Here is a 22,266-nt window from a genome sequence, read left to right as displayed (position 1 = left end):
CAAGGGAAGCTGTGGGATGATCTTCGCGATTTCCTGAAATCTCTGGTCAGGCTTACTCGAAGGCTGGGACTGGGTACGACGTTGGCCTTCGTTCAGGCTATGAACTAGCTTCTCTGCCCTTCCAGGGCGGCTGGATAGGACCCGGGGCCTGCACAGCTTGTTCGGGGACCTGATTCAGGAAAGAGTGTGCACTTAACATCCTGGTCAGATGAGGCCACTGGTTTTGCTCTACAGATATGGAAAGCCCAGAGCTGTACTCCATCAAGTGACACTGTAAATGGGGCCGTTGGATGAGCTATGCATTTCCCTGTGTGCTCTGGTAAGGTCCCCTGTGTGGCTGGGTTGAAGGCTGAATTCAGCAATAAGTAGGCTACGAGTTACTTTCCCTGGTTGGGTGCAGCAGGCAAAGCAGCTCAAAAGCCGTTAGTGCTTTCTTCTGGACTCCAGTCAACCCAGGCCTCGAGTTCCCTGGCCAGACAGAACCACTGGATTTGCTTTGGGTGGCGTCAGTTCTGCCCACCTGCTTCCTGGCTTAAGAGCTGCTGGGCCACATAGCTTCCAGGTATTCAGGTGAGCCCTTCCTGTCAGAAGGGGAAGGGGGTCACATTCTGTAGGCACCGGGGCTGGAGTAGGGCTATGTCTCTGGTTCCTGTTGGAGCAAGACTGGAAGGGCCCTCTTGAGGCGACTCCCAAATTTTCCTGACTAGATTTTCTGATCAGGAGGGACTGGGGGCCGTGCTCTGCAGCAGGGGTAGCTGTGGCTCAGCTCTTCTGCCAGGGCATGGGCAGAGCAGGCAGCAAGGCCAGAACTCCTTCTTTGGGGACACAAATTGGCAGGCCTGAACCTTGCCAAATTCCCCGGTCAGACTGTGCCACTGACCTGGCTTGCAGATGAGCGTACACGCTGGTTGGGACTACTGCTTGGCCTGTGCTCACAGGAACTCCATCTTCCAAGACCCAAGCGCTGGTTGTTGGAAGCCCCTCCCCGCTTCTCTGTCTCAGGCTCCTAGAGGTTGAGCTCCACAGCTTTCCCCGAAGTCCTTGTGGAGTGAAACCAGAGTATGGGCTCCAACTAAGTACAACATTAGGTAGGCGGGGGGGCTGGATATCACCCATGGGCTCTCCCCACCTGAGGAACCGGTGGCTTAGGGGAGAAGTCTCCACGTAGTGCCGAGCCAGCGTGGGGGAGGGGCAACGTGGTCAGCATGTAGCTGTTCCTCTTACCCTTCCAGTGCAGTCCATCTTGGTCTCTCCTGTGCTGCGGGGTGCCTTAGCCTCACTCCTGAGCTCTAGGATCCTTTCATTGGTGTCTTATCCAGGATCAGTTGTTAGTTGCCTTCTTATGAAGGGGAGTATACTCAAGAACTACCTATGTTACCATCTTGGTGATGTTACTCCCCTCCCCTCTCTTACCTTGTTCCCATTTCAGCAAAATTTTTAATACGTTACCCTATTAGCAGATTTCAAAATATTGATGTAGACTGTAAAAGTAATCCCTTTACATCATAGAATGTACTGATAATTAAAAACCACACAGTTGTAAATGTTTGTTATCTCCGTCCAAACTTTCTCTGCTGAGTTTCTTCAGATCAAACATTTATAACCCAGTAAAGTCCCATTTGTTACCAAAAGACAGGAGAATGATTCTGCTTCAAATGTGCATTTTAGCAAAACAAACTTTTCGGAACTTTCAGCAGTTGTTACTGTTAAATCATATTAACCAGGTACACAGTGTCTAAAGTGATCAGTGACAAAACTTTTTCTATTCGTTAAATAGGACCACCAGATTCTCTAGTTTTTAACTGGTATTTTTTCTTATCAAAATATTACACTACTAACTTTGTTACACTTCAGGAGTCATGGTGGTGGTAACGCAGTCTCCGGAGTAGTAATAAAAGGTTGTTGTTTTAAAATGTTACATTTTGTAACATGTACAGTTTAAAATGTTATATTTAATGTGATGTGAATTCTTATTTAAGAACCAAAGAGTAAATGTTATTTCTATTTTATTAGGTATTAGACCTGTTAGAGAAAGTGAGTTATAAGTTTCAGCAATTTTTGAATGATGAGATTGCAGAAAAAGGCAACAAGATTATTATAACAATTCAAAATATATTATCTAAAGAAAAGTTAAAGTGATCGTGAAACCTGAAAAGCTCAAGCAATTACAGACCTCGTCAGTTACAGAGACATCTGCTAACCACAAAGGGTATGTTTCTGCTGGGTGCTCCGTTACTAGAAATACCGATAACAGAGGGAGGAAGGCAATGTCAAGGGATTTCGAAAACAAAATACGTATCTGGAAGTGAAATAAGGGTGAGGGCTGAGGACAGCAGGTGGGGGAGAAGGGGTCGGCACTCTGAGCAGATGCATGCTGTGAAAGGAAGATCTGTGCCAATAACTCAGGTGATAGAAGAGGTCAGGGCTATGTAGTAAACAAAACTTTCAGAATCCAGAACTAAAAATGGGGAATAACTTTTCCTTATATATGGTTGGTAAAAGAAATGGCTACTTCCTGTTCTTCAGCATCTAAAGAAAGTAAAAGCTGGACTTTTTTTTCCCTTTCCATTGCTACGTTTTATAATTCTCAAAGACATGTACCATTTCTTGAATGATTTTTTATTTTGAATTGCACTGCTCCCTTCTTTTTGGAAAGTGTTTCTTGTGTGTCCTTTATTTTGGAACTCCACAGAGAAACTTCAGGCAGTGAGAAACACAGCTTCATCAGAATCCCGGTCCTTGCCACTGTCTTCACTTGGTGCACACTCCCCACCACTTGGGGACCGACAGCTCAAGTCCTCCACCCCGGACTCTTGATCGCTGTTGGCCGACAGATCCGGATCTGAGCTTTTCAAATTGTCTTGGGTTAGAATGAGAGCAGAATCTTCATCACCTTGTGAAGGACTCCTGGATGGAAAGGATTTCATGTTTCCACTGTAATCCTGGGGAGTGTTGGCTGTGCTGTTGTCTGAGGTAGAAAACCCTGAGTGTTTGCTGGGTTCGCTTTGCTTAGCCTTCACTTTAGTGTGATTTAACTGGACTTTCTGAATTTTTTCCAGCCTCTAAAAAAAAAAAAGTTTTTTTAGGGAAAAATCATAAATAATTTAGTATTTATTACTTTCCACCTAGGTATAATCTTAAGAACACGGGATTTAAATGGACTTGGGTTCAAAGCTAGACTTTATGACCTCGGACAAAATAGATTATGTGTGACTTGGTTTCTTCATCTCGAATTAAATGAAGGTAAATACCAGCTTTACTATAGGTTTTCTATAAAATGCAAAAAAAGAAAAAAATAATAACATAGGTAAAGCACCTTGCAATCAGTAGTCATCCTTTCTAGACCTATAATGTTTTACATGATGATTTTCATCCTGTAAACTCAAAATGCATTTTTAAAACATCAGGAATGAGGTGTTTATTATCTAATTTTTTAAATTAAGAAACATCACTTAACCACAAAACACCTCCTTCTAAAGTATACAGTTCAGTGGTTTTAGTATGTTCGCAAGGTTATACAACAATTCCCTACTACCTAATTCCAAAATATTTTCATCATCCTCGAAGAAAACCCCATAACCATTAGCAGTCACTCCCCATTTCAGCCTCCCACAGCTCTGGCCGCCACTAAGCTACTTTCTATCTCTCTGGATTTGCCTCGTCTGGACATTTCATATAAATGGAATCATACAACACATATAACATGTGTCTGGCTTCTTTCCCTTAGTTCATGTTCTCGGGGTTCATCCCCACTGTAGCACGTATCAGTACTTCGTTCCTTCTTATGGCTGAATGATACTCCATTGCATGAATATCCACGTTTTCTCTCTTCATCGGCTGATGGACATTTGGGTTGTTCAAAATACATTTTACCAGATTTCATCCTTTGGTGTCAACAAGGGGGGTGTTATAAGATCAAGTATTACATATTAATTTAAAAGCATTCATCTTAAGTTGTTATGTGCAAAGAGCACTGTAGTGGGCAGTATGCATAATTGAGATAGATACAGATCCAGCCATAAAGAACTTGGGCTATGGAGGCAGAGTTCAGGTGATGTAAGAATTTGGAAGAGATAAAAATTATTTAACAGGGCAGGTGGGATAGCTAGAGGGAAAAGATCGAAGCAAGCTTCAGGAATGGAGCGTTTTAATAGGACTCTGAAAGAATTAAACTCAGGTGCTGGTGATGGTTAGAGCATTTATGGCAAGAGGGACAGTGAGAAGAAAACCACCAAAGTAGGAAGATGTCATTGTGTACAAGAAGCAGAGAGCAGTTGAATTTGAGCAAGGGGAATAGTAGAGAATAAAGTTGAAAGGGTTGATTAGGCCAAATTGTGGGAAAATCTTAAACGCGAGGCTAAGGGGTTTTGACTTTGTTATAAGGGAAAAGAGCCAAAGGCTTTTAATTAAGGTGTTTTCAGATTTTCTAAGTAGTTTTTTTCCTTCATTTTTAGTATTTTAACAAAAAGAATATTGGAACAGACCAGGAGAATCGTTAGCCTTTCCTAAAGCTTGGGTATCTTTAGGAAGAGTAAATAAAACTGGCTGAGTAAAGACATGTGTGGACTTGAAAATGGCAAAACTCATAGAAGTTTTACCAGTGCTCCAGAATTCTAAAAACCTAAGTTGCGCATCATTTCACTTCTCTGTGTGCTATTTAATTCAAGGTCTCTCTCGCCCTGGCGGCAAGTCACAGTCAATCATTGTGGCACTCTAAAGATTCTCCATCAGAATCTCTAGGCTTAAGAGCCCCGGCATTAGGGTTTTTGTGAGGTGGTGGTTTTGATACACGGAGTCAAAAACTGTTCTCCAATCGTGTAAAATTAACGTAGAGCTCTCCACATAGGTCTCAAGAGGATTTGTTGAACCCTTGCAGATTTATAATAGGGTAAGATTTATGCTTGCCTTCAAAATTTCTCAAAACCAGTAGTTTAACTTGCTGAATGTGTTTTATCCATCTGGCTCCTGTATGTACTTGAGTGTACAACCCTAGACCTAAGATCTTCTACTTAGATCTTGAAAGGCGATGTTTCCTAGGAATGTTATGGGAGCATCACAGGGGTCTGCCTCACCAGCTACCTCCAAATGACTATCTTATTGGTGGGGTCCCTGAACCATCATACATGTCCCCCAGGCCACCCTTTTAGGGGCGACCTCCAGATGACTATCAGGTAAATGAAGTAGACTTTGTTGGAACTCATCTTGTGATATTTCGCCGACTTCCATTTAGAAATTTATCAAACTAAAGGTAAAAACCTGGAAGTTCTCTTCAGGTCATAGTACTGTTTTAGGCACTATGATGGGAAATCTTAGTTTATTGACATTTTCCCGGCCTTCATCCTAATACTTTATCTGTAGTATGTAAGATCTCAAGGGGGCACAGAAGCCTTTTCATCCTATTTAAACCTTTAGTCTCAATTTAGAATTCAGGTCCAGACAACAGCAATCGGTTGCCAATTGTTGAGCAAGTGAAAGACATGATGCCATGGAGAGTTAACAAGGTGAGTGAAGCAGAGTGAAGCAAAGAAGCCATGCGGTTTTAGGGAACCACTAAATAAACCAGTGGTATCACTGGAAGCAAAGTTATAAAATTAGAAAAAATATGCACATTATAACCGTCCTGTCCAATTATTGGGAAATTATAAAAGCCAAAAACTAGGCTGTTGGTAACTCGGCCTCGGCTGTTATCATGTATAGGCTAATATAATAATATTATTGAAAGTAATAATAGATTTACAAAAAAAGCAAATTTTTACAAGCACATAAAACAAAAGTGCAAAGTCAGATTTTGTTCTTTTCACTTTGAATCCCACCTTTTTCACGTACTCTCCAGGAAGATTCATTTTGGTTCTCTCAAATAACAGTAACAAGATAAAATGTGACCTATGGTAGGGATAAGCAACTAGTTCAGCAAACCCTGTAAGTGAGCCCCCGGCCAGACGCCTGAAACGTGCTGAGTGCCAAGGTCTGGGCTTTGGTTACCTGGGCGCTCACCCGGTGGCCATCTGCTTCAGGTTATCCACTCGGCTAAGATATAAAATGGCTACGTTGCCTCATTTCAAGAACCCCGAGTCACGAAAGGCCTTCACGGAACAGTGTTTGTCAGGAAATAAGCACAGAAAGTAGGTGAACAGGAAGTGTGTCTTACTTCTTCTAGGGCCTCTCGTTCTTCCTCCAGCTGCTGGGTTTCCTCCTTCACCGCCATGAGGTAATCGGTAACAGACTGTCGGGGCTGCAGCCCCTTTTCGAAGCGGTTGTACATCCCACTCCAAAACCTGGAAGAGACAGCAGAGCTTTACGATGCCACCATCTCCCAGTCTGTAAATCACGCTCTCGAGTCTTCTTAAGGTATCTTTCATGCCAGAGGCCCAGAGTCCTAATAATAACGAATCACGTTACATAAGGTAATGATTTCGTGCTGGTACTTTCTTTTGCTTGGGAAGGTAAATTCATCATGAGTCTGCTTGTACCTGTGGTCCTGAATAAGAAGGCCCAGATCTTTCTTAAATAGACAGAAGTAGCACACGTTATATTCTTCTTATTTAAGAAAATGCTCTTGGTTTTCACATAAGCTTGGAAAATTAGTGCTTCTACTCTCATTTAGAATCTCTCAGCTGCAAAGGGAACCTTCTAAATTTGAAGGTTGGGGCTTGTTTTTATCACAACCACCAAAAATTGGTATTTCCGTTTGCATCAAATCTTTTTTTTTTGTTTTAATCCTATACAACAAAGCATACTGGAATGCAGATGAGAAGAGACAGTATCATCACAAGGATGTCTGCAGATCCACATTTTACTTAGAAGAGCACTTTGAGGGCAGGGACTTAGTGCCATTCATGGTTTTCTCCATGAAACCTAGCACTGCCTAGAACAGTGCTTGACCCCCAATGGCATACTTGACTGGCTATTACTAACGAATTAGGAGTATTATGTGTCTCAGCAGCTCTCAAGACTGCTATTTTACACAAACCATGGAGACTTTTTTTTTCTTTTTAGTGTGGCAGAATTAACATTTTTTCAGAATTCTGAAAAAATAATTAAGATAATTCAGAACAAACACAAATTGAGGGAGGAAAAACACTGTAGAGGAAGAAAAGCCACTAAGTACGTTGGGGGTGAGCAGGGAGAAGGAATGTGGTTTCTCAGTTGATTCTGTGTGTTTGTCTTTTTTGCTGACCTCTGAGACATCCTCCCACATCATAAAACTTCCATATGGAGAAGAAGCCAAAGGCTAAAATGTATAACATGCAGCTCGAATAGAGTATATAGGATGCCACACTCCTCTCCCCATCCCAAGATAGACAGTCTTAAAATAACTGACTTCCACAAGGAAATATTTCGAGTAGGAGGAAATACAGCAGAGAAAGAAGGTAAGTCATGGTCACCACCTAAACTTGTGATTCCACATCTAACTTACAAGGCACTTGGTTTATTCCATCCATCCTTCCTTTCCTCTGTCCCTTCTTGCTTCCTTTCTTCTTCCCTCCCTGCTTTTTGCTTTTAAGTAATACTGGAACTTACACTTTTCAAGCATCATTATTATAAAACACCAACTTCTAAAGACAGTTCCATATTTAGAGGGAAAGAAGAGGGAGAGGAGACACTGGCAAGAATATTAGATCAGATACTTAACAAGCATCCTTCTTTCGTGTGTTTTATGTCCAAAAAAAGCCTTGAAGCTCAGTGTTTCATATGCGTTAGCCTCCAAATATTAAACAGTGGCAGAATCTAAGTTCATAACCATACCTAGTAAGGTCCTAGAGGGTTACATACTTGTACAGGAAGTTGCACGGCGTTGTGGGGAGACGAAGGGTTCCCCTGGTCTGGCTGTGATCGTCCCTAAATAGAGGATTCATGTAGTCGGCCCGATTCTTCCACAGGTGAGCCCATAAAGAGTATGTTCTTTCTTGAATTCTGTTATAAAGAAAATAAGCCTGAAAATTATCTGTCTTGGTTTATAGAAATCGTAGATATGTAATTGTCAAAGCTGGAAAGGGACCACTAATTGTTACGTGCATATCCAGTGTCCCTGTCCTGTAGCAGGGAAATTGACAATCTGAGTGTGTGTCTTCATGAGTCAGCAGGAGAGCACTGTAACAGTCTCAACTTCTCTGCTACCTGTACTGGCCTGGACAAGATGTTTAATTCCCCTGAGTGTAAAATAAAACTGCTATGTAATTGGGGGGAGGGGATTCTTCTCCAAATAGTCATTGACGTTGTATTATTTGCCAGGTACTATTTAAATGCTTCACCTGTTTTCTCTCATTTGGTCCTCACTGAACTCCTATGAGATCTGTCCATTGTACAGATGAGGAAACTGAGGTTAAGAGAGATTAGGCAGTTTCTCAAAGTCCCATAGCTAGTGAGTGGAATAGCCAGGATTCACACCCAAGCAGACACCATCAAATTGGCTGGTCCGTCACAGCAAACCACAAACTCGTCTAGGAAAACAGGTGAGCTTGAAGGATGCCCTCTGCTACGTTGAAATCATTACCATTTAATCAGGAATCACACTTGAAGCTCCCGAGAGAAAAACCACCCAGTATTCACGAGAAAAAGTGAATGAATGTTACACTGTCTGTTTTGACAGCATAAAAGCAGTGGAGTCGATTTTACTTGATCATTTCCAAAATTAAATCTGATTATTACTATATACACTACAGTTAACATCATTTTATCTTATGAACATTTCAAAACTCTTCTGTCACTGCAGTTCATAAAGCACTCTGCTGTTAAGCTTTTGACTTTGTAATTTATTTTCAATGCTACATTTCATGGACTTCCTTCTCGATAAAAGCAGTACAGTTTTAATCTTAATGAAAGAATGACTTGGGTTTCAAATCTGCTTCTTTCCCAGTTAGATTTGCACCTCTTCTTATGAGAGTATGTCCACTGCAGATGTCTGTTTCCTTTTAAACTCAAAAATCACTTTCTCTGACTCCAGGAAGTTTCCTTTCAGTATTCGTGTGTCAGGTCTACGGCCCTGTCCGTGGCTGTCACTGGGGTGTGTAAGCTCGTACCTCACTTTGTCGGGTGCTGATACCAAACCAGGTATGAAGTGGTGTCAGGAGAAGGAAAGTAACCTTAATCTGTCAGTACAGATATGTAGCTACAACAGTCTTCGGAATTTTAAAAGGCCATCTGAAATTCTCAGTCACAAAATCCTTAGATAAAAATTAAACAGCAAAGCACTCACTTGAGTTCTTGTCGCTCCTTCTGGCTGTTACATAGGAAGTTTCCAAACTGGCAGGAATAAATGTGATGTTGAATGTGAATCAGAAATCTCTCATTGAACTCAAAGGCACAGGGAAATTGTTCCATTAACTGCCAGACACATTCGATGAACTGATCGATAACTGGAGAGATTTCTTTTGGATCACCATCTAGATTGCCATATCTATAAAACGAAGTTGGGTTTGTGAAATGAGAAAGCTATAAATGCAAAAACAATCACAAAATAAACCTCAGTTTCTAAATAAACCTTACAGACCTGGAGCACAGAAATGGAAAAAAACAAATTCCACTTTCAGGAGAAACTTTGTATTGAAGGTCTTGGGTAGAGAAGGGACATAATGCAAGAGATCAAATTCAAGGGAACTTTCCATGGCAGAAGAGCATTCTTTCATTCAAGATTTAAAAGTACATCAGGACTTCTGAAGTAAATCTTGGACTTCATTTTAATCAGTGACTTGTGGGAGTGTGGGAAGAAATGTCTAAGCAACTTTAGAGACTTTTTCACTTTTGCACTGTTTTGTTGGGAAAGGAAGAGGAAGAAAGACAACTTGAAAAAACTGTGGCTTCCCAAGTATCTCAGGGTATTTCTAGAGCAATGTCAAAACCTATCACAAAGTTATTTCCGTGTGGCCAGATTCCCATCTGCCTTCAGATCTCCCATCTTGGTTTTCCAAGAATACATCACAATCTCCTCCCTCACATTTATATTGACCTTTAAATGAAGACCACCTAGTCCTTTACACTATTATATGAATCTTACAATTCAAAAGGATGATTTGGGTGCCATCAAATACAAAATAATATAGAACCTCATCTTCTCAGCAATGGATAACCAACTTTAGGAATAGAAATGAGCAAAGATCATCAGTTTAGGAGTTTTTCCAAGAGTGAAACATTAGAAATTGTCTGGAAACTTCTCAAAAGTTTTAATTCCACTCAACTTGGTAGCTTTATAAAGGGTTGCCTAGGGGCGCCTGGGTGGCTTCGGTTGAGTGTTCTGCTTAGGCTCAGGTCATGATCTCACAGTTCTCGAGCTTGAGCCCTCCCTGGGGCTCTGTGCTGACAGCTCAGAGCCTGGAGCCTGCTTGGGATTCTGTGTCTCCCTATCTCTCTCTGCCCCTCTCCTGCTTGTGTTCTCCCTCTCTCAAGAATAAATAAGCATTAAAAAGGCGGAGGGGTGAGGAGCGCTAAATATTCTTTCCTGATAGTCTTCAGCCATCTCCACCTTCTTTCTGTCCATATCCTCTGTCTGAAAGATGCTAACTGCCTAGAAGATAGAACCCCAAAACTGAAAATAACAATGTGATCTTAAAAAGGTTACTTAATGGGTACCTGGCTGACTCTGTAGAGCATGTGATCTTAATCAGGGTCATGAGTTCAAGCCCCATATTGGGCTTGGTGCCTACTTAAAAAAAATGTCAAATGTTTGGGGGCTTTAGTATTCTCTTTTGTCAAACAGATTCATTGTGCTTTCTTGGAAAAATAATTACAAAAAAAAAGAATTCCAGAAAACCACAGAATGAATGATTAATGCTAAATGCAAAAATGAGAACATTAAATATGGGCAGTTCCATGAAGTTAGAATTTACTTTAGGAAAAAACATTGAAACAAAAGTGTATGTCAAATACCTAACTCACTATTACCATGTTGCCTAAAATTTAACTCTTAGCACCATAAGACTAGATTACACCAGCTACAACATTTCACCATTCAGAGATTAAACACAGAACATGTGTCAGGCATTATCAATACTGACCAAAAGGACGCTGGTGGCTCTAGAAACAACAGCTTCTGTTTACTGAAAGCTTAGTTATATAGCTAGGCAAGGAGCTAGACGAGTTACATACACTTTTTAAAAAGCCTTGCTATAACCCTATGGAACAGGGAGTGAATCCCCATTTTGCAGATGGGAGACCCTACAATAAGGACCAAGCCACACAGCTCATAAATGCCACAGCCTGGGTTTGGGGCTGGATCTGTCTCGCTCCAAAACTGGGCTATGTTCCCTCTCCTCCGACATCTGGGACATACTTCACCTGTGACACAAATACCCAGGACAAGCCCAAGTTCGTTCCCAGGGTGAAAGGTCAAAGAGAGACTGTTCCACAGACATTTCTCATCTTGCAGCTCAGAAAGTGTGTGCACTTCGAAAATGGAATAGTTTAATAAATCAAACGTATGTGGTAGGAGGAAGGGAGAGCTCATCCTTTCTAGGCCAATGAACAAAGAAGTATTTCTGTCTTCTCTGGAACAATTTAACATTAGTTCTGCCCAACAAATAAATACTGAGAGTGCTCAGAACTTCATTTATCTGTGATACGATATATACAACAAAATTTTAACTTTTTGAATAAAATCCACAAACTTTAAAAATAAGGCTATTTTCCCCCTCACTCAATTGAAAACTCCAGAAATAGATCTTTCTATCCTAAACATCAAAACAGATTTTTAAGGTTTTGGTTTTTTGTTTTTTTTTTTTTTTACCTGTGATTAAATTTATGACCAAAGGAAATCCAGTCCTTTTCAATTAATACCTACACAAAAAAGAATATAAGTATCACGGAGAGAAGCAAACAAGGAAAAATAAGAGACCCCAACCAACAATGCTGAAGGATTCAAAGGTTCTTGGAGTAGTGACTATCCTCAGGTAACCTGCAAATGAATAAGCACTCCTTATCCACCAATGTAGAGACGCATATGCACAGCAGAAGGGCAAAGGTGAAGGTCATCCACAGGAAAAATAAATGGGAATGGATATTTGGAAAGGGGGTAACAGCACCAGTGGGTGCTTCCTACAAACCACTGTTCATATTACTTCACGTATAATCTCTCTTCATTGTGGGACAAGTATAATCACCCATTTTTCAGAAGGGAGAACTGAAAGAGAAGTTAAATACTCCTAAGATCAGGCTAGTAGGAAGTGGTTGATGCTAACTCATAACCTCGCCCTTTCTACACCAAAGCCTGTCTCTTGACCATTATGTCTTCAGTTACATCAAATACCAACGTCCTTACAAGAGACCATTGGGAATATTTTCCTGTGATCTTTATTACACATTGGAAAAACTGTAAAATGATGGGAGTCTGGGACATAATAGAGGAGTCCAGCCCTGCTTTGGATTTGAGGTAACATGAGTGTATAATCTCCAGTTGTCTGAATTTAAAAAAAAAATTAATACTAGAGAGCAATCCTGTCACTATCACCAATGCTCTAAAATGGCCAGAGATGTCCCTTGAAAACAATATGGAGTGGCTGAAGTTTGCCCTTGACGCCGCATAAATTTAATGGGGCAGAATCAAAAGGAGTCGGTGGCGGAGGCTGGCGTGAAATAGCGTGTGACCCCGAAACCCTCGGCTGTCCAAATGGAAATGAAGGAATCCTAACCTCGGTCCAGGGGAGGGGTCTGAAGCAGGAGTATCACTGAAGTCTCAATGCTATCACAGGTCACTGGAAGTTCTCACTTTCAAAAACAGAAGAGAGAGACAGCCCATCACAAAAACCTGCCTCTGCCTCTTCCCTCCTGCCCCCTGAGTGCCGGGGGACAGTACTCGATGAAGGGAATCTAGCAGTAGAAGCAACACGTTCAGCTCCTGTCGGCATCTCTCCCCAGCATGGATTCAGGATCCACCGGAGCACTTTCTATTAAATGGCTCAAGAGGCAAGAGCCAGGCAATCTGCCAGTCACCAGGAAGCCCCTGCCGTCATTTGAAGACAAGGGTTCCACCTCGGCCAGAGCGTCACCACTCCAGGCAACTACACCAACATTCTGCACTTGGACGTGACAGGTCACGCTGTGACACACACCTAAATGGTGAAAATCTAGGAAAGGGTGGACTTCATACTTTCAACAAAGAACACAAAAACACTGAAATTCTCAATACTCCAGAATTGTGAAGGACTATCTAAAACATAAAAGCAGTCAATGAAAACGGTTTTTCCTCTCAAGGACCTTTTGCCTGCACGATACAGAAAATGTTTGCTCCGAGTATTTTTTTCTGAAAAGCATTTCCTGTTATTACATGTTCACGTGTTCCCTCAAACTTGAAATAGTTATGAGCAAAGAGGATGTAAAACTCACTACTTTGCAAACTACTGAATATCTTGTGTACTCGCCCCCAAATTCACATTTAATAGTGCCAAATCGAATGGGTCCCAACATCCCAGAAATTCAGTTCCCTTCTTTACTCCGAGACCATTTTCCACATTTTGCCTCTTAATCTTGCTGACGGACTGAGAGAAAAAGAACAAGAGGGAAACAGATTTGCCGCAAGTTGTCCACTCTGTTCAAGGCCCTGCATGGGACGCGAGGCGGGTTACACTCACCATGAAGCCCTTCAAAGTCCGGTAATGCGGATCGAGCAGGAGGCTGGCCACCGAGCACACCTGGGCGGTCCTGTCCCAGCCATCAGAACAGTGAACCAGCACACTCACCCCTTCCTCTGAGACTGCCTGAAACACACGGGATCGGCAAAGAGTCAGGAAGAATGGGGACAAAAAGGAAAAATGTCTCATCAGAACTAGGTTTGCTTTTATACCTACAGAAAGAAAAAGAAAAAAAAAAAAACCCCACATAACTGAAAACGGCTCATTAATTTAGTGCTCATGCCCCATCCAGTTAGGGGAGCGTAAGGGCTGGCTTGGTGCTGGTGACCAAAACTTTTCCTTCCCATCACACGCCCAGAAGCCACCCTCCCTCCCCTCTGGGTTCCTTAAGACTTTTCCCGTACTCGAATTCTTCAGCTGTTACCGGCCTCAGTCCTTTTCCCAAAAGGGAAAGACCGAGACTGTCCTCTCTTTTGCACATCCTAAGAGGGCAAACTGTGGTCTGCAAAGCCAGCTCCCCACTCGGCGAGGCACAGCTTAGCGTGGCGGCCGCAGCAGATGGGGAGGAAGCAGGCAGGATCCCTGTTCTGAAGTCAGAGTACCAGTCCGCTGGCTGCTCTGCCCTTCTCACCCACCTTTGCAATGAAGATTCCTGCATCCATGATGGCCTTAATGTGCCTTAACCAGCCAGAGTTCTCCAGTCCCCACAGAAAGTCACTCATCGAGGGAGATTTAAGTTCGCACACTGCAAGACAGATGTTATGAAAGCAAAATAAAGGCAATTTCATAGTTTGCATCTGATCATATTTGCAGGTGGTTGGTTAATGATTCCTTCATTGTAGTATTTTCTGCAAGAAATTAAGTCAAGATAAATGCCCATACTTAATAAAATGGATTCTACCGAACCACTTCAGGCAAGGCTCTTACTACCTTCTCCCGTCATCCGGGATGCCGCATTTCAAAAGTATTCCATTTGTGAAGTTTAAACCCTAATATTAATGAAAATCATTGTTACCACAGTAGAATGTCCCGCAGAGAAGATGGATTTAAGATACTCGCCCTGGGGCACTAAGGAGTACATGAATGCACACATTACACGGGAAAGTTCTTGTAACGCCCCCAGCACCCGCCCAGCTAGAACTCTGCAGCACCCAACCACTTGGGTTTTGCGAAAACACAAAACAGAACTATCCTAAACATCTTCAAAAGAAATGTTCCAACTCTTCTTGCCAGCAACCCCCACCCACTGGAAGTAAGGCCTGGGGCAGTCTTACTGCCCTGAGTGGCTCAGTCAGATGAGCATCTCACTCTTGATCTTAGCTCAGGTTGTGATCTCAGGGGCGTGAGTTGAAGCCCTGTGGGCACCTGGGTGGCTCAGTGGTTAGGCATCCGACTTCAGCTCAGGTCATGATCTCAAGGTTTGAGCTCAGAGCTGACAGATCTGAGCTCTGGAGCCTGCTTCGGATTCTGTGTCTTCCTCCCTCTGCCCCTCCCCCCCCTCTGCTTGCCCCTGTCTCTGAAAAAAAAATAAATAATAAAAAAGAAATTAAAAAAATGAGAACCTGTCCTTCTCACCTGCTTCTCCAACATCAAGTTAGGAGTTTTCCCTTGACTGAAAATAAAGATAAGCTAGAATCATCTTGCTATCTATATTTACACAACTAAGGCAGGCATGTCAACACTTCTATAATATCGCAAGCAATTTCACCTCTAGAGGTTACCTTTTAGTTAAAACAAAGCATGAAAAAGCTTTAGAGCTAGTGTTCTATGGATCAGAAATAATTACATTCCAAAGTTTGTGTGTTTTATACCCAGGAAGCAGTTTTGAGGAATCCTATAAATCAACCAACGACACGTCATGTCCCATAGATTTACGCTTGTTTGCCTATTTTTTTGTACTCCGTGATGCAGTGACACATGCAGGGAGCGGAGGGCCCTTTTGCCCGCCCTCCTCCACCCCCCGCCGTGCTGTCAGGAAGTGGCTATATGGTCCCACGCGAGTCATTTCCACTTTTTGAGGCTCTATTTCTTCATGTTTAAAATAGGGAAGGTGTATTGCATTATACCTAAGTGTCATTCCAGCTCTAACCTCCCACATTCAATTTCGTTAACTCTTCAAAAGTATTACATACTTGGAATACAGACGACGACTAACTACAATATTTAATTTATCGACTGGCCTTTCCTCCAATATGCCACGGAACAGATGGTTCACTCTCTCATTTCCTGCAATTTGACAGCCACGTTAAAACACACACACACAAGTACTCCAATTCTGAGTCACAAATGACAGCAATGATGAAGGCAATAACACCAAAATTCCCAGCAAAAGGCCCTCCTTAAAAAAACCTTTATAATTATCAACATGGTTAGGCAAAATTCCAAACTCCTGAGCGGGAAGACTGCTCCGGTGACCTAACAAGCAGCCAGCGAACGGCGTTCTCTCTGGCATCGCTCTGACGCCAAGCGCTGTCCGTTTGTCAGAGGTTACAGTGCCATCCCCGGCCACTCACGTCAGAGCACAGGAAAAGGTACTCTGCTGGAGCTCAGTGAAAATACACAGACCAATGCACAGAAGTCATAGCCCTGTGGGGCAGCCCCGGGGCCCTGGGGACTCCTCACAGGCTTTTTCCAAGGCTATGGTGTCCTTAACCACTACCGTGTGTTAAGTTATGAGATATCTGAACATATGAAAGATTTCGTTTTTTTAAGATTGATTCTTTAAATGTGTGTTTATTTATTCTGAAAGAGAAAGGAAAGAGAATCCCACGCAGGCTTTGCACCACCAGCACAGAACCTGACGCGGGGCTCGATCCCACAAACCGTGAGATCATGGCAAAATCAAGAGTTGGATGTCCAACCAAATGAGCCATCCAGACGCCCCAACGTATGAAAGATTTTTAAGTGATGTAGCAGACTCTCAAACTAGCCACAGTTATTTCAGCCCTTTCTTGGAAAAAAAAAAAGTTACAAATAAAGTCCCATGTTCCTATGTCATCCTGCTTTTCCATCTTAAGTCTGCGAACACCGCCAGGCAGGTTTACGCCCCTTCACGACTTACTAGCTGTGTGATCTTGGACACCTTCCATAGCCTCTCTGTGCCTCAGTCTTCTCAGCTGTAAAGTGGGGATAATAGCCCCTGTATCAAAGAGTTATTTCATATGTTGTTTTATATGTTAGCCCTCATGACTATTAATTATTCTCACACTTCTAAGCCTTTTGCAACTTGATTTTTTTATCCAAAATTTTATTTTTTAGACATCCATATTATGTAGGTAGATTTCACTCATTTGACAAGTATATATAATATTCTACTCTATGACTACGTCTTGGATTATGTATCCATTCCCCTACTCTTATTAGTGAGTTGTTTCCTCCTTTTCAGTATTTACAAACAGTGCCTCAAAAGATATGTGACTACAGTCTCCCTGTGAAAAAATCTCCCTGTACATACATGTCAATAAGTGAACCGGGCTGGGTCATAGGGTCCTACCACATATCCCCAGACCGCTCTCCACAGGGGCTTCTGCAGTCTGCATCCTCAGCAGCAGGCGGGAGAATCCCTCTCTCCCATACTAGCCAACAGCTGTGCTTGCCGATGCTTTCGGGTCAGCCAGTGCTATTTCTCTATGGGGATCAATGGCAGTTTGTTTGTTTTCATTGCTTCTACTCTCAGGATGAATCTGGTTTTTCTAGATTCATTCTGTTTGCTCCCTTGCTTGCACATGTATGTGTGTGCGAGCACGTGTGTTGTCTCTGTCTTCCATGGTGGGCTTTCCTCAAGTGCCCCGTGATCTCTGTCCATTCATATGTAAGCGCAGGGCACTAACAGGTGACTGGATGTGCTGGGTGTACGAACAGACCTCTTAGTTTCAGGGCTTTGCCGTGTGAGATCTGGCCGTCTGAGCCCCCAAACTTCAGGATCAGCAAGTCCTTTCTCTTGGAATGGCTGCAGGCCCCAGGAAAGGACTTTCAAATACCTGAGCAACTCCATAAGACTGGATGCCAGTGTCCTCAGAGCAGAGCAGTGAGGAGAAGCATGGGTCTTCTTCCATACACAGACATTTACTTAATCCCCCTTCTTTGGCCTGCTATTCCCTGCCCCTTCTTCCAGCTATGCCTGCTGTCCATGAGCCCAGAGTCTCTCTAGTCAACCTTTCCAGAAAGTTCATCACTAATCTTCCCTTGTGGAGGTGAGGGAAGAGCCTTCAATGGGCAGCACAGGTGAGGGAGGAGGCTGGTGTCTAAGGACAGACATTCAGAGGAACGTGATGCCTCATTCCGGAGTTTTCTGAGGGTCCGCGGGGCTGTGTGGCTTGCTTCAGTGTTTCTCACCACTCCCACCATAAATTTCAGCCTTTCTCTAGTCGGTTAACCAGTCAGTCATTATTCATCCACCCATTTTCTAGTGTTGCAATTTTTGTTGCTGGCACCTCCTCTCCCATTCTCCCACTGTCCCACTCGTTCATGTCTTTGCCTTTTTTTTTTTTTTTTTGAGGCTCATTTCCTTATCATTTTAGTGGGGGTTGGGGGAAAATGGGTGACTATATGCATCATTATGCTAAGTATAACTGGGGCAGAGGCAAGATCGAGTTCTGGGTCTGTGTGAGGCGGGGGTTGGGACTGAGATTCCCTGTATCAAACTGAGCCGTTAAAAATAATCCACTTGTGGACTCAGGGTGATGACCAGGATGCCTGGACTTGACATGAGGAAAATAAAAATTTACCCAAGGGGGAAAAAAAATGTTTTGTCCTGAGATGTTGAAACCCTAGGTCTAATCCCATACAAGTCTAGGATCTAAAATGATCTTTTCCTTATATCCAGGATCCCCTAGTTAATAAATTTTCATATTTGGGCTGGAGTCTTATGATAAGTGGCAGAAGCAAACCAAAAAACTGTTCAGGAGCAACACTTCCATAATTTTATGGAATCCCACAGAAAATCTTCACTGAAGATGAGTATACAATAAAAAATAACAATATACCAAGGAACAGTGTTCTCAGGTAAAAGCAAAGAGATAAACAAGATACAGGATTAACACCCCCAATTATATGATATAGCAGAACAGTAATCTGGGGCTGAGTTTAATACACAGTAAAGCCTTGGTTTGCGAGCATAATTTGTTCCAGAAACAGGTAATCTGAAACAGTCGTCTATCAAAATGAATTTCAAGAACCACTGGCTCAGTGGTTATCCTGTGACATTCGGCATCACGTAAGATGCGTACCACAAGACATCGCTCGTTTATCAAATTAAAATGTTTGCTTGTCTTGTGAACACTGGCAGAACAGGCTCACAATCCAAGGTTTTACATATGTGAACTGGAGTAGGAGGAAGGAAGGCTCCCACAACATGTGAAACGGATGGCTCTCCCCACCCCCACCCTTTCCTTCTGGCACCTGGAAATTTCTTCTTCTTTCTTTTCTAACAGTTTTATAATCAAATTTGACTTAAAATTCACTCAAAGTGTATGATGACTTTTAGTATATTCACAGACTTGTGTATCCATCACCATAATCAATTTCAGAATGTTTTCATCATCCCTAAAAGAATCCCCCTACCCATTAGCAGCCACCCGCATTTCCCCTTCCCCCAGCCCTAGACAACCGCTAATCTACTGTCTTTCTGTATAGATTTGCATATTCCAGATACTTCATATAAACAGGATCATACGATATGTGGCTCATTGTGAGTGGCTTCTTCCGGAGTATAATGTTTCCAAGGTTCATACAAGTTGTAGCACATAAGTACTTCATTCCTTTTTAAGGCCAAGTATGTCACTAGATGGATACACTACATTTTTTGATCCACTCATCAGCTGATGGACATTTGGGTTATTTCCACTTCTGGGCTATTATGAACAATGCTTCTATGAATATTCATGTACAAGTTTCATGTGAAGTATGTTTCACCTCTCGTGAAAACATACATAGGAGTGGACTTGCTGGCTCACACCATAACTCCAGGTTTAACCACTTGAGAAAATGCCAGAAGAACTATTTTCCACAGCAGCTGCACTGTGTTACATCCCCACCTGCTGTGAAGACAGTTCTGATGTCCCCACATCTTCATCAACACTTGTAATCACTTGTCTTTTTGATTACAGCCTCCCTAGTGGATGTGCAGTGGTATCTCACTGTGGTCTTGACTACCTGATGGCTTATTCCTCTTCTTTCTTACAAGTTCAGTTACTCATTTAAGTAAATGGTTGCTATATTTATCTGGCATTTCTAGATGTTCTTATGAGACGGTATTTCATATTAGCTTAATCTGACATCTGGGGGAAATGGGAAGGCCTCCATGTTTCACTTAGACTTTGGTTGTATGTGAACTAACCTGTACATTTTAGTAATAATCACGATGTGTGCGTGGGCAACAGCATGTGGTACTGTTCAATGCCCCAGGCTTCAGAGTCAAACCTAACATTTAAATTCCAGCTGTGTCCAACAATGCAACGTGGGGCTAGGTACCGAGCCTTGATTTGCTCAAATGTGCAATGGGTATAAAACACCCTCCTCAGAGAGTTACCTGAAGGGTGCAAAGAGATCATACATATAAACTATGCCAGGAGCTATGATATATGCTTTATTGTCTGTTCATCCAGGTTGGGGTCCTGACAGGCAGAAGGTACAGACTCATTCAAACCCAAATCTCAAAGCTGAGGCTGTGAAAGGTTAGAACACTCTGACTTCGACTCAGGTCAAGATCTCAAGGTTCGTGAGTTCGAGCCCCGCATCTGGCTCTGTGCTGACAGCTCGGAGCCTGGAGCCTGCTTCGGATTCTGTGTCTCCCTCTCTCTCTGCCCCTCCCCTGCACATGCTCTGTCTTCCTCTCTCTCAAAAATAAGTATACATTAAAAAAAATTTTTTTTTAAATAAGAAAGGTTAAAACACAAAGTGATCAATGGGAGAAGAACACAAGTCTTGTGACAAACAAGCCTAGAGTTTCTGCCACCACACCACAGCTACCTTAGATTTAACTAAAACTAGTACCATTACTATTAATAATAAGAGCAAAACTTAAATAAGTTTTAAGATGCCAGACATTCTTCAGGTGCTTTATATTCAATAGCTTGTTAATTCTCATAATAATCATATGAAGAAGGTACTATTACTGTCTTTATTTTGTAAAAGTGGAAACCAATGCAAAGAGAGGTTAAGTAACTTGTCCAAGGTCACCAGCTGATAAGCAGTGTAGGCTGGGATTCAATTTGGCTCCAAAGTCCATGCTCTTAAGCAATGTCTATCGACCTCAGTTGTATTATTTTTTGTAATTCAAACATGAACCACTCTAAATACTCCTTGGCTCCCACATACTATCAACTTAGAGGTGATACACTTTATCACTTAGAATCATACCATCCAGTATAGTGTAGACGCTAGTCACATGTGGCTACTGAATATCTGAAACGTGGCAAGCCTGGACTGAGATAGCCTATGAGTGCAAGGTATGTCCTGAATGTCAAAAACTTAGTATGAAAAAGAAATAAAAAATATCTCGCTAATAGTTTTTGTAATGATTACATGTTGAAATGATAAAATTTTGGATATACTGAGTTAAATACAAACGTATTATAAAAATCCATTTCTTTTCACTTTTTTTAATGCAGCCCTAGAAAACATAAAATTACAACTGTCCACACCTGTGCCTTTCATTCTATTTGTCTGGGACGCAGGGACTTAGAGTGCTCAAGGAAGATGAACTTGATTAGCAGTCTCCAACCGTTTTTGCACATGTATCCCTGCAATAACGTTTTAAATTATGGATTCCCTCACACACCCTGGAATAATACATCAGAGTAAGACTGAGGATGTGATCAAGGGTGTGTTTGTCTTTTATAAAGTTGGCAAAAGGGCAATTAGGAAGGGAGGTGGCAAAGGGCAGATGGCTTCAAGCCTGGGCCAAGGAGCCTTCCAAGGCACATCGGGCAGTTTTAGGAGGAGAGCACATCAAAGTCGACACCGTAAGGCAAGCTAGCCAGGGTGCACCTCATAAATCTTCCCGGGAGCTCAGGTGTGTGCAGCCAGTGTGAAGACAGATTGCAGAATCTAATGCAAAGGCAGAGGGCCAGCCTCTCGTTAAAACTGAGCACACCCTGCCTTCCCTCCCCCGTGACCCTGCCCAGCAGTACCACTCAGTTCCTGCAGGGGGCAGGCTCGCCTGTGCCAGTGCACCCAGCCCAGTGGGAAGCAAAATTCCAGTACCCTCTGGGACCTCTCCCCACTCCCAGGGCGCCTGCTGTTTGGTCTCTCTGTTTAACCTCAGGCCATGACCCAAAGTGTTCAACTTAATCCTAAAATACACACATTCCACCACGTAGAGTCTCAGGACTCCACTGTCCTTTAAATCTTCCACAAGATAACATTACCTTGCAAACGTTTGTGTTTTTTTCTTTTCACTAAATAGGCCAAACGTTCTGGTTGTTATCGTAGTAGGGCTTAGGGCTAGTTGGCATTCCCATTTATTTCAGAAAGTCCAGGGAGCATGAGGGATATCTTGGCGTCCAAACCCTGAGGCTCAGCCCAAGAACAAATAATCCTTTTCACCTTCTCTTCCCACAAGGCATGGAAATGACAGCAAGTTTAAAAATAAAGACACCAGGCTTTCCAGCTAACCTGGAGATGGTCTGTGCCAAAAGCAAGAGAGGAACAGACAGCTCACAGAAACAAGTCCCTACAAGGGACTGCCAGAGAGAATGTTCCAGTG

The 22,266-nt window shown here is 42.5% G+C and overlaps 1 protein-coding gene across 1 annotated transcript in view; it reads right to left on the bottom strand.

Moving 5' to 3' along the window:
• Positions 1-2,181: 2,181 nt before the first annotated feature.
• MTMR7 (myotubularin related protein 7) overlaps positions 2,182-22,266 on the bottom strand; it is a 107,203-nt gene continuing 87,118 nt past the window's right edge. Inside the window, exons 8-14 of the mRNA XM_047854828.1 lie at positions 14,195-14,304; positions 13,560-13,685; positions 11,720-11,769; positions 9,197-9,397; positions 7,774-7,914; positions 6,149-6,275; positions 2,182-3,062 (exon numbers count right to left, since the gene is read on the bottom strand). Coding sequence (XP_047710784.1) covers positions 2,700-3,062; positions 6,149-6,275; positions 7,774-7,914; positions 9,197-9,397; positions 11,720-11,769; positions 13,560-13,685; positions 14,195-14,304 — 1,118 coding nt within the window. The 3' untranslated portion in view covers positions 2,182-2,699. The remainder of the gene's footprint in view (positions 3,063-6,148; positions 6,276-7,773; positions 7,915-9,196; positions 9,398-11,719; positions 11,770-13,559; positions 13,686-14,194; positions 14,305-22,266) is intronic.

This window comes from Prionailurus viverrinus, chromosome B1 (assembly GCF_022837055.1).
Source record: "Prionailurus viverrinus isolate Anna chromosome B1, UM_Priviv_1.0, whole genome shotgun sequence".
NCBI classification, from domain to species: Eukaryota; Metazoa; Chordata; class Mammalia; order Carnivora; family Felidae; genus Prionailurus; species Prionailurus viverrinus.
This window is presented reverse-complemented; position numbering and strand designations above follow the sequence as displayed.